This window comes from Phocoena sinus, chromosome 5 (genome assembly GCF_008692025.1).
Source record: "Phocoena sinus isolate mPhoSin1 chromosome 5, mPhoSin1.pri, whole genome shotgun sequence".
Classification (NCBI taxonomy): Eukaryota; Metazoa; Chordata; class Mammalia; order Artiodactyla; family Phocoenidae; genus Phocoena; species Phocoena sinus.
Window position 1 is genome coordinate 19,746,541 of NC_045767.1, and position 12,396 is coordinate 19,758,936.

At 44.0% G+C, this 12,396-nt stretch overlaps 1 protein-coding gene across 1 annotated transcript in view; it reads left to right on the plus strand.

Moving 5' to 3' along the window:
- The first annotated feature begins 684 nt into the window (after positions 1 to 684).
- Positions 685 to 12,396, plus strand: part of TRPC3 (transient receptor potential cation channel subfamily C member 3) — a 77,337-nt gene continuing 65,625 nt past the window's right edge. The window contains exon 1 of the mRNA XM_032632672.1: positions 685 to 896. Coding sequence (XP_032488563.1) covers positions 685 to 896 — 212 coding nt within the window. The remainder of the gene's footprint in view (positions 897 to 12,396) is intronic.

Here is a 12,396-nt window from a genome sequence, read left to right on the forward strand (position 1 = left end):
AATACAACTGCAGGAAAATTAACAAGCCAGACGACTTCCTTTTCCTTTCCTTGGGAAACTTGTATCTCTAAGTGGAGAAAGGCTCTTTTGGAAGAGAAAGGGGAAATTGGGAAGGGAAGTTTCTCTGATTTCCTTACTCCCTACCTGCTGGTCTGTCTGATTTCCTCTCCAGCTCTCACTGTCTGATAAGGAATTGATTCTTCCCCTCTTCTCCCTCCCTCCTTCCCTTCCTCCCTCCCCCTCCCTCCCTTCCTCCCTTTCTCCCTCTCTCTCTCTCCTTCACCCTGAGTAACTGTACTGTCCTAGCAAGTGATGCTGTCGGAAACAGGAGACGGGCACGGAGGGGGCATCGCCGTCGCCGCCGCCGCGGGGCGGGAGAGCGTTTTCCAGTACCAGCGGCCCGCTCGGCCCCGGGCTTCCTCCTCACAGCCACGGGCGTGGCGGCTGCCCCCACGGTTTGATGGTGGGCGGCGGCGGCGGCGGCGGCGACACGGCTTTGGTTCCCGCCTCTAACTGCTCGGTCTCGGGCCGCGCCGTTCCCTCTTCCTGCCTCCACGCCCGGGGCTGCCCGGGACTGCTGGAGCCGCGGAAGGTAGGGAAGGGGCGCCGCGGGGAGACCGCGAGGCGGCTGCGGTGGAGGAGGCCGCCGGCCGGCATCCCCGCGCTCGGACCGCGGCCGGCGCGATGTCCACCAAGGTCAGCAAGTGCAAGGAGCAAGCGAGGGTGACCTTCCCCGCGCCGGAGGAGGAGGAGGAGGGCGAGGACGAAGGCGCGGAGACGCAGCGCCGCCGACGGGGCTGGAGGGGCGTCAACGGGGGGCTCGAACCGCGCTTGGCGCCCTTGCAGCGGGAACCGCACGACTACTGCCTGCCGCCCTTCCCGCCGGGGCCCGACATGTGAGTACCCGGCCGGCCCGCGGCCCGCGCCTCGGGAGGACCGCGCCTGGCGGGGTGCGGGAAGGCGCGCCCACGGCCGCCTTGCGATGTGCCCCGGACCCTCAGAGCCCACCCTCCACCGCAGTCCTATGCGGGGCGGCTCGGGTGTACGGTAGACCTAGGGCGGGGTCTCGCACCCTTGGTGTTGTTCTGTAGAGGGACTTGGGGGCGCCGAAGGCGTGGCCGGGGTGTCTGTCCCGGCTCGAGCGCACGGAACAGCCCCGCGGACTGACACAACGGACGCCAGGCACGCTTTCCAGTAAGCAGACGCCTGCTCTCCTGCAACCGAGGACCTGCGTGCCCCTGCCCGTGGTCCGGGGACCTCGCGGAATATGGACCCCGGGGTCCCGGAGCTTACCCCGGGAGGTCAAAGAAGGGGAAGGGTGCTTAGACACCGCCGCGAGCTCGAACCCCGGCTGCCTCCCGGCGTTCAGCGTGGAGCCACCCTGGGAGCCTCAGTCCCCTCCGACGCTCCCGGCCGTCGGGCGTGGGGAGAAGGGAGGGGGCGGTGTGCGATACAGAGTGTGGAGTGAAGGTTTGCCCTGTCACCTCTTTTCCCGACGGTCCAGTCACAGTTTGGGGGTAAACTGGAGCCGAAGCCCCAGAGGGTCTCCCGGGGAGAGAGCGGGCGCGGGGCGGCCGCCGGCACCACTTTGAGGTACTTGGTTGTGGTTCCCAGGCGGCTCAGGGTCAGTAGCTGTTTCTTTTTTAAAGAAAGGTAGAGGCCCGCGCTTTAATGTGTGAGAAAGAACAACTTTTCTTAATTGCTAAATCTTGGAAACAGCCTTTAACCAGCCGCGAGACTCAGAGAGGATGAAGAAGAGAGTGGTTCGTTTTATAGGGCGCGTGCTCTCTGTTTCTTTTGTCACGTACCTTGGGCGTCTGTCTTTTTTAGGAGGTAGAGAACTTGGGGCCAGTCGTGACGGGCTGGACCAACCGCCTGGGCCGGGGAAGGGGGTTCTCCCGGGAAGGGACGGAGGTTCCGCAGCGCCCCCTGCTGCCCGCAAGCTGCCCACAGGCGGGGAGCGAGGTTTCTGGGGCGACCTCGAACCGGTCGGGTCGCGCACTGCTCGGCTGGTCAGAGCCCGCACCTGGCTCGGCCGGACTTGTCTATTAAAAACGCAAATCATTGGCTGGGAGTAGGTCGTCTAGGGAAGGTTTCTGATTTAAAACGAGCGACGCTTCCCAGTGTGGTTCACTTATTGCTGAAGTTTAGCCTGGATTGGAAATGGCCCAGGAAATGGAGGGAAAGTAGGTCCTTTCGGATTAAAGCGCGGCCAGCTCGCTTCGCCGCCTCCCTAAGGTTTTAAGACATTGTCCATTTTTCCTTTTGCCAATTTGGTTTTTATAACCCAGCTCAACTTCTTGATTCTTTAATTTTTTTCCCTTTTATCGTAAATCCACAATAAATGGGACACCAGAGCACTCTTATCTGAGAAAGTAGGGGGGAGCAGAGATTACACACTTTGCTTTTTGAAGCTTGAGGTCAATTACACAAAGCCCTGGGACAAATTCTAATGTAGACTCGATGTCTAACTCGTAAGAGGACATCTTTCCTATCTATCTTCTGACTTTACATAATTCAACAGGTAAATGTTGTAGTGTACTTATTTTGTAAAGTAAATACAGCTGGCTGAAAAGACCCAGTCATTTGAAGGCGATATCCATTAATAAAGGTTCCTTCTAGAGGTAGAGCAGCAAGCTCTTCTTGTTTCTTTGAGGCCTGTCACTTGGTAACGGCAGAGACTAACTTGATATCTGTAGCAGAGATTAGCTCTTTATTCCACCTTTGAGTAGAATATGGCCACAGTTTAATAGCTCAGAAAGTAAACATACAGCCCCAGGATGGAATTGGAGAAGGATACCCAGTCTACCAAAGCCCCAGGGTCATTTTCAGTAGGCAGAATAGAATAGCCGAATTTAACAGCCAGCAGAATGCTGAGGGTAGAATCCCACTTTTACCAAAAGGATTCCTTAGCATAACCCTGTTGCTCATTTCACTGCTCCATGCTCCAGTATTCCATCTGGGAATTTTAAACAGACTGACTTAGGAGGAAAAGTGTCACCTACTATATCACTAAGAAGACTTTTTTTTAAAATCCTTTAATAGAACTCTTTATCCAACCATTGATTCAAAACAAGACTTCTTTTTTCCCAATTGTTTGCAAATCTAGGACCAAGTAGTATGTCACTGGCAAGATTAACTCATTCTCGAAGTTTTTAGTTATTAAATATGTCTGATGAACTCCAAAAGCATTTGAAGGCAGTTCTTATGAGTTTTAATTCAAAGACATTTCTTAAGTGTTTACATGTGCAAAGTGCAGACTAGGTACAGTAAGCCACAAAGATGAGTACGCCAACTTTACTGCACTCAAGGAGTTTAAAATCTCATAAGGGAGAGGTGGAAATGAAACTACATATGAACAATTATGCTGTAAGTTAGAGTAAAATAAGTGCTTAAATACATACACACAGGATAGAGCTCTGATGAGTCAAGTGCAAAGAAGAAATAGACAACACAAGGTTGTGGAGAAATCAAGAAAACCTTTATGAGCCTTAAAAAGTAAATAGGATAGGAGGCAGAGACAGGATGGGCAATTAATTCAAGCCCTCCCACTTCCAAAATGCCAGGCATATCCAGGGAATATTAATTGAGTTTTACTGAAACATAGCTTATTTGGGGCATTAATGTATAGGATCTTGTATGTCAAGGGGAGGCAATAGGGAGCCATTGATTGTTTCAAAGCGGCAACAGTTTGATCAAAGCCACTCTGGGAACAGGATAGATTGAAATGGCAATTGGCAGAATGTGAATAAATAAATTAGGGGGCTATTGTAGCTTTCCAGGCTGAGATTAGGATCTGTAATCGTGTAGGACTGGTGGGATGGAATGGGGAGAGATAGGAAAAGAGAATACACAAAGAATCTATGGGAATTTGCAGCTAACTGTCCATCAGGGGTTTAAAGAGAAAGCAGGGTCAGAGATGACTTGGTGATTTTGATGTAGATGACTAAGATCGTGATGTCATTGTTGAAAAGAAAAGAACAAACAGAGTAGAATCTGATTTTTCAGATAATTTTGATAGAAGTGTCAAGCAGGAAGATGCAAGTTTAAAGCTTGGGAGAATTTGAGCATCTAATGGGAATTGTTATAGAGTTGTGTGAGTTCATGATATTGCCCAAGGAGGGAGTGCGAAGAGAGAAACAAAGGGAGCCTGAGCTAGTTTTCTGAGGGGAACTTTTTTGTTTAGAGGGGCAGAAAGAAAGAGTAGCAAGCAGAAGACACGGAAAAAGATGAAGGAGCAGGTGGTACTAAGACAAGGCTGCCTAGAGAGAAGAGGTTCAAGAAAAGGGAAGAATTGACCCATAGTTGGCAAATATTTGGTAAATAAAGGGAAAAACTTTGTGTTTTGTCTTACTTTTAGTAAGAAGACTCAATCCTTACTCATTAACATACATGCAAGAAGTCATTAGATTTCTCAGCAGTGTTATCTTTAAGAGAGAAAGGCTTCTAGAAGAGAGGATTCTGGGGAATTCCCTGGTGGTCCAGTGGTTAGTACTCAGTGCTTTCACTGCCGTGGCCTGGCTTCAGTCCCTGGTCTGGAGAACTAAGATCCCGCAAGCCTCTCAGCCAAAAAAAAAATTATAATAAACGTACTTTAAAAAAAAAAAGAGAGGGCTTCCCTGGTGGCGCAGTGGTTGAGAGTCCGCCTGCCGATGCAGGGGACACGGGTTCGTGCCCCGGTACGGGAAGATCCCACGTGCCGTGGAGTGGCTGGGCCCGTGAGCCATGGCCGCTGAGCCTGCGCGTCCGGAGCCTGTGCTCCGCAACGGGCGAGGCCACAGCAGTGAGAGGCCTGTGTACCGCAAAAAAAAAAAAAAAAAAAGAGAGAGGATTCTGTTTAGTTTTTCTTGAGGAAGTGCTGCCAAAAATTTGTCATAATTAAAGCAGTAATTTGTGTTTATATTATACCTCATGCTGTCATTTAAATGAATTAACTTGAATCACACCTCTTTAAAGCAGGTTTTCTCATTTGGCAAATGAGGAAATTGATACACAGTGAAGTTAAGTCAATTTCTAAAGATTATTTAGTAAATCAATAATAGAGCTTCTGTATTCAATATAGTATTATTAACTATAGTCCTCATACTCTACATTAGATCTCTAGACTTATGCATCCTACATAACTTCAAGTTTGTACCCTTTGACCAACATCTCCCCAATTTCCCCACCTCCCAGCCCCTGGTAACTACAGTTCTACTCTCTCCTTCTATGTATTTGACTTTTTTAGATTCCACTTATAAGTGAGATCATGCAGTTTTTTTCTTTCTGTGTCTGGCTTATTTCATTTAGCCTAATGTCTTCCAGGTTCGTCCATGTTGTCACAAATCACAGGATCTCCTTTGTAGAGGCTGAATAATATTGATATTACATTGTATATATATATATACACTATATATATATATATATATATATATATATATATATATATATACACCACAGTTTCTTTTAACCATTCATGGGTCTATGACACTTAGGTTGTTTCCATATTTGGACTATTTGTTAAGAGGGTAGATTTCAGGTTTCTTCATCACACACACACAAAATGTAACTATGTGAGGAGCTGGATATGTTAATTACCTTGCCTGCAGTAATCACTTCACTATGTACAGTTGACTCTTGAATAACCCAGAGGTTAGGGGTGCTGTGCTCCCCGCACAGTCTAAAATCCATGTATAACTTTTGACTCCTCCTAAAACTTAACTACTAATAGCCTACTGTTGACCAGAGCCTTGCCAATAACATAAACAGTTGATTAACACAGATTTTGTATGTTATATGTACATATTATATAATTGTATTCTTCAATAGAGTAAGAGCAAGAAAATGTTATTAAGAAAAGCATAAGGAAGAGAAAATACATTTACAGTATTGTACTGTATCTATTGATACCATGCTTATGTCATCTGTTTACAAAATGAATCATCTGTCAGTACCTACAACGATATTGTCTTATATGATACAAAACATTGCAGACGTTATATGTATTATTGATACTAACACTAGACATCAAAAATGAAAAAATTATGTGAAAAAGAAATTCATATTTATTTGCAGGTATAATGATTCATGCATTGATAACGAAGAAGCAGCAATATGATTGCTTTATGGTAGCCTAGTGTAATCGATATGGCTGCTTCACAGTAGCCTATAAATAATGAATGAACTGTTATAAAATTCTTGTGGCATATGGTATTATTACCATGCCATATTCATAATACAGTATTGGAAACATGATTATGTTTTTTTAAAACCACTTACCTGTGTTGATAGGCTGACACACATCTTCTCCAATTGAAAGAAAGAGAGAGAGAGAAGCATACTATATGGTAATGTAATTCTTTGAAAGCAAAGTTATAAAACAGTAAGAAAACTAACATTATTGCTATTATTAAATATATTTAAAGTATATTATTTAATTATTTAAACATTATAATTAAATGTCACTCACCTTATGCCTATGTAATGATAGACTAGTATCTACATATATCTTAGGCATTAATGACATACCTAAATTTTTCTTAGTTTTTTCAATATTTCCAGGCTACAGAGTTTGCCTGTGAGTTTTTTCAAATTGTCACAAATCTCCAAAACTTTTTCCAATATACTTGTTAAAAAAATATATGTACAAATGGACTTGCACAGTTCAAACCTGTGTTGTTCAAGGGTCAACTGTATATGTATATCAAATCATCATGTTATATACCATAAATATATTCAATTTTATTTTGAAAGTTATATAAAATAAAGCCACAGAGTGATTAGAAGATTTAAAAAAATAATAGAGCTTCTGATGCTCAACTTTGTATGATAGGGGATCTGAAGATGAGTATACAATGCCTCGTAACCCAAATTGTCTACTTGGATGTTAGTTTCTGTGGTACTGGCCTGTGAAAATGTTCCAGTCTAGGTTTAGCTTGGCTGTGGGATTGAGAGCAGTGCTGTGCATGTTGGCTTGTGTTTCAGACTGGAAGTAGCACTTCCCTTCCACCGCTGGCGTGGAAGTCAGAGATTTGCCAAGTCACTGTTGAATCTCCAGGGATAGGAATTTGGACTTTAAGGACTGAAGTCAAACTAGCATTATTAAGGAAGAGGCAGGTTTCTCCATAGTTATAATTTTCAAGAATAGTACAGCACGGCATTAGACTTGAGACCTTTAATAATCTGAAACTTTGAATTATATTTTTAGTTTATCCTGTAGAGTAGTAATTTCACTATGTACAATAGAGAGTTGTCATTTTTGTTGGTTTGTTGTAAATTATTTTATATAGTTTCAAAATAATGCAAGAATATTGCATTGTAAACCACTGTGGCCGAGTTTGGGTTAAGCATTTCTCTCTTCCTCAAAGAGATTTTAGATGCACTTACTCCTAGGAGGAGCAACACAAGAAACTAATAATTAGTATTAACTCATTTATGAGATTCAATTAATTCATCATTTCAATTTGACTACTGATGGCAGATCAACTTGAGAAAGTTTTAAACTAAGTAGGAGGATTAAGAATTGGGCGGGGTGGCGGGGGGGGGGCTTCCCTGGTGGCACAGTGGTTAAGAGTCTGCCTGCCGATGCAGGGAACATGGGTTCGTGCCCTGGTCCGGGAAGATCCCACATGCCGCGGAGCGGCTGGGCCCGTGAGCCATGGCCACTGAGCCTGCACGTCCAGAGCCTGTGCTCTGCAACGGGAGAGGCCACAACAGTGAGAGGCCCACGTACCGAAAAAAAAAAAAAAAAAACAAGAATTGGGTGGGGGTGGGTGGGTGGAGATAAGAATATCTCAAGGAACAATTGACCCCTGCCAAATATCATTTATGGTTTTCTCTTAATATCAAAGAGGTAAATGGATCCTGGACAACATCTGAAGAGTAAGTTAGAACTTTAGGAATTTTTCATTACTGTGCTAGGATAGCAAACGTCTGTCTGTTCATGTTTTCTCCTTATAAAACTTCACAGGAAATGTAATGGGAGGAAGACAACTGTTTTTGCAGAGCTCTCTGCTCTCCATAGGAAGGAATACTTTCAACTTCCTGGCTCAGGATTGATATAGCCCCCTTCAGGCAATCAACACCACGTAGTTATCAGTCTGACAGGGGAGCCAGAAGAGTGGCCTGTTCAGGGTGTACACAGAGGAATCTGGCCCCAGATAGAAGGTCTGGAGTTGGGAGCTATGGGTGCCAAATTCACACTTGTGCATAAGGGGCTCAGCAGTGACTTTATGAGAATAATTAGGATTGTTATAGCATTTTGTCTTTAATTTAGTATCTAGGTCAGGGGTATTTGTCTACACTTATCTAGTCAGAAAATTTCCCCTATTCAAAAGAAAACTCCCCTCTTTTTTTGCACTATTCAAATAATAGGTGACTATATGAATTTGGCCCTAGACCTTTTTTTAAAAATGAGATTTAAATGTCCACAAGTGCATGACGTGTTAAGGAAAGAGCATGACATTACTAAATATTTTACACCAGTTTTGCATTTCTAAATACATTTTGTCAAATAGGACTGATGCATATGGATTCTCTGTTGAAAAATAGGTTGCAGGGTGATGAGATGGGAACAAGAATCTAAAAACCTCAGGCTTTTGACTTCAGATATGGATGACAATGATAGAAAACCAGATCCTTTTGCTTTTAATAACATTAGAAGTTAATATATATCTAATTGATAGTGACTAATATGTTTAAATAGCTGAATAGGAACTTCTCTTGGGTCAGTAGAGGTTTTTGATTTTATTATTGAGTTCATTTTATCTCAAGTTCTTGATCAATTATAGACAGAATTTGTACTTCATTTCTAATTTCATTGTCACTAATCTTCCTGAAATAATAAAAATTAGTTTTAGAAAGTACTGAGTTTAATAAATGAGTTTGTTTTTGAAGATAAGCTTAATTATTAACTATAAAAGCTTATTAATTCTAAGACGTATCCTCCATTTGCCCTCAGATTATCCTGACAAAATGTAACTTTATGTAAGATCAAAATCACAAGCTGTAAGATTCGTCAGTTATTTTGTGGTGTAACTAAGAATTGAATGTGATTAAGCAGAAATCTGTTTTGAAAGAAGAATGATTGTTTACATTACTTTAATTCCTGATAATTAATTTATATTAATGTATTCATGACATTCTTTTTTATAGAAGAATTACTCCAAATTCCCCTCCACCACTACTTCCACACATTATTTTATGTGACCAAGGGTATGCTTGAATCTGAAGGGGAAAAGTATCTGTTCCCTAGGTGTTCAGTCTTAACGCTTTAAGCACACACACATCTGTGCCTCCAAGAGATAGATATTGATCAGCCACGTACTAACAGCCAGGCATGTAGAGATATAGACAGACAGTCTCTGCTCTTAAGTATGTTACAGTATTATTGAGGAGACTGGCATGAAAGCAGTTAATCACAAAACAATAATAAGTCAGCTCAATGGAGTTACACACAAAATGCAGTTCTTGGAAACAGAAACATCTAAGTTCTAGAAGGCATTTACCTAAACGCTTTTCTGGGCACATACGTTTAAGAAGCATCACCAAGAACTCATGCAGGCAGTGGTTAGGGGTCCTCACCTCTGCTCCCAGTGGACTTTTAGAGGGAACAACACACTCTTAAAAGCTTTTTTGCTTTTCTGGTCTTAGCTGCTAAAGGGTCTCCAGAACTTTCCTGAGAGGGATGACGGGGAAAGCGATGAAGAGCAGAGACAGGAGCTTCCCTCCAACAACAGCTTCTTGTCTCCGACTGAGTCATTAGGGCATATATCAAAATTAGCAGATGTCTAATAGATTTATGAAAATGATGCATGGAGAATTCTGAATGTAACACTGGCCAACAGAAACTCTCAGGAAATTAATTACTGTGGAGATCCAAATCCCTCCCCAGACTTAGAAGTTCTGGAATCTCTACATTCTAACCGTTTTCTGGGGTGGGACTCTTTAGGCATGAAAGTGACGCGTTCCTGTTTCTGAAGCGGAGTGCCTTGTCTTGTTGCTTTGGCCGCGGTCGTGACAGCGTGTTGTCGGACTGTGCGTGGTGATGGTAGAGGCAGGCTCAGCAGCAGGTGGTGTGGAAAGCGGCGCTACCCAGAGCGCTGTCCCCGCTACACCAGACAGTCGGACTGATTGGGCTGCCTCTCTCTAGCCTGGCACGCTGGTGCCCGTCGGGGCTCCTCAAGCTCAGAGTGCCCCGCCACTCTACTGCTTCCCCTCCACAAACACACATATGAGAGATTTTTCAAAACGTGACATTATCGAGGCTGTCAGATGCCCTCTCCTCATTCCCAGCACACTCACACGTAGGCATAGTGTGTAGCTGTCAGATGTCTCCAGAGGCGACCACACTGACTGACAGGTGCCTGCTTCCCTGGGGGACTGTGGGGTTTGTCTCTTTTTTGACTTTTCATCTCTGACTTTCTTGTCCTCCGTCAGGTGTCAGCTGCTTCCCACCTTCATTACCGCTTCCGATTATCACCATCCCTAATACGGTAGCTAACACGGTGGTGGCTCTCGAACACGTTCTCCCCCTCCTCTGTGCCTTCCTCACTACTTATCTTCCGCGGCTCCTCCTGCTTTGCTTGCCCTTCACAGAAGGACGGACCGGATCCTAGCCGGTGGGCGCATGCGCCTCCTTCAGTGTGGTGAACTGATCAGTCAAAGCAATTTGACTGTTATTCTTACCGCTTTGGTTCACATTGTTGGTGGTGTTTACTTTGCTTGGTTGCTGGCTGGCTTGCTAGATAGATTGAGTAGCTGCTGAATTCTTCACCTCACTTCAATAAAAGATTTGAGGGGACTTCTTTAATAATGTCCGTTTGTTGCTGAGTGCTAAGGAGCTTGTGATTCAACCCGAAGAGCCATTTTAGAATGGCTCATTTAGCCACTTTTTATAGAACCAAAGTATTCCAATACATAAGCTCAGCCTATATTTTAATAGTGCTATTTTGATTTGCAACTTGTTATTCATTTTTCTTGTTCCCTAGAGACAGCATGGTAAAGTAGAGAGACTCTAGGAGAGAACCTCTGAGCTCTCATTTTCTAATTCTCTTCCTTTCAGTGACCTTAAGGACGTTAACATTCTGACTGAGTCACTTTATCTGTAGAATTAGCATCAATTGACAAGTATTTTTGAACATATACTGCACTATATTAGGCACTATAGAGGTGGCTAAGAAGTATGAAAAATAAGATAGGAAGCATGGGGCATTTATTCTCAACCAGATTTAGGGGACATGAATATCATAGGAGACAATAATCAAGGAGACAGAATCAACGAGAGGGGAAAAAAAGTGTATAGATCTATGGGCAGACTAGCAATATTGCAAAAGGTCAGGCTGAAGTGGTCAGGAATGGTTTCAGAAAGGTTCAGGAGACAACATTTCAGAATGAACGGAACCTTGCAGGTCTTCTAGTTATTACCGTGTGAAGCCTTACCCTCTGTTTCCAGAGGTGTAATGTAAACTGGGCCACAGAAGGTAGGAAGGATTTGAATTGGCAGAGGGCAAGAATAAGAGTATGCCCAGGGATAGAAACAAAAGTAACATCCCAGAGGCAGGTGTAGCAGGAACAAGAAACCAGAACAACTTGTATGGGCAGCATGTAGCTCTCATAACAGGCCTTTCCCCTGAGCCTCCTACCTGCTGACTAGTGGGGAGAAAAGTTGACCAAATGTTCAATCTGTGGTTTAAATTAGTTTTTAAACTTCTGTTTTGTTTTTGCTTGCTAAACAGACATTCATTCTCATTCAGCAAGTGAATTAAGCAATCAGTAAATTAAGCAATTAAGTTAATTAAGCAATTAAGCAATTATGTGGGTTACTAAGAAGGGAATCCTTGACCTGCATTATCGCAGGGATCTAGTCAACTAGAACAGTGTCTCCCTGTGCTGTGAGCTGGTGTCTAAGGGACCTTTGCTTACTGATTCCTCTCTGCAATCTCCATAAGGGGTTGGAGTCTCTTTCTGGTCCGCATGTCCACCCACAGTTCAGGGCACTCTGGAGGGATGCTGTGAGGCCAATTTCACTGATCTTAGTTTGATAATATAAAGTAAGTTTCCTTTTTAAGAAATACTGTCTCACTTGGATAAAATTGCTCAGGCTCTTGGAAAGCTGCTGGTTCCCCTGCTCTTCTCTGTAGCATTTGGGCATTGGGGGAGGGGAGCTTACGTGTCCCCTGGAGGGAGGAAAGGGTGCTATTCTCTGACTCTTCTGGTCTCTGGGCAGTCTTCATTGTCTGCTGGGTGCTGCTTGTCAGTGGCAGTAACTTGATCTTGGCTGACCTGACTTTGTCACCCAGATGTGTTCGCTGGCATATGTGGTTTCAGCTCAGCTCCTGGGGGCTACAAAGCTGGGTGCCTGCAACATCCTCTATCCAGCTCATAGCTGGTCATCCTTAGTCTGGGTGCAGGCTCCCT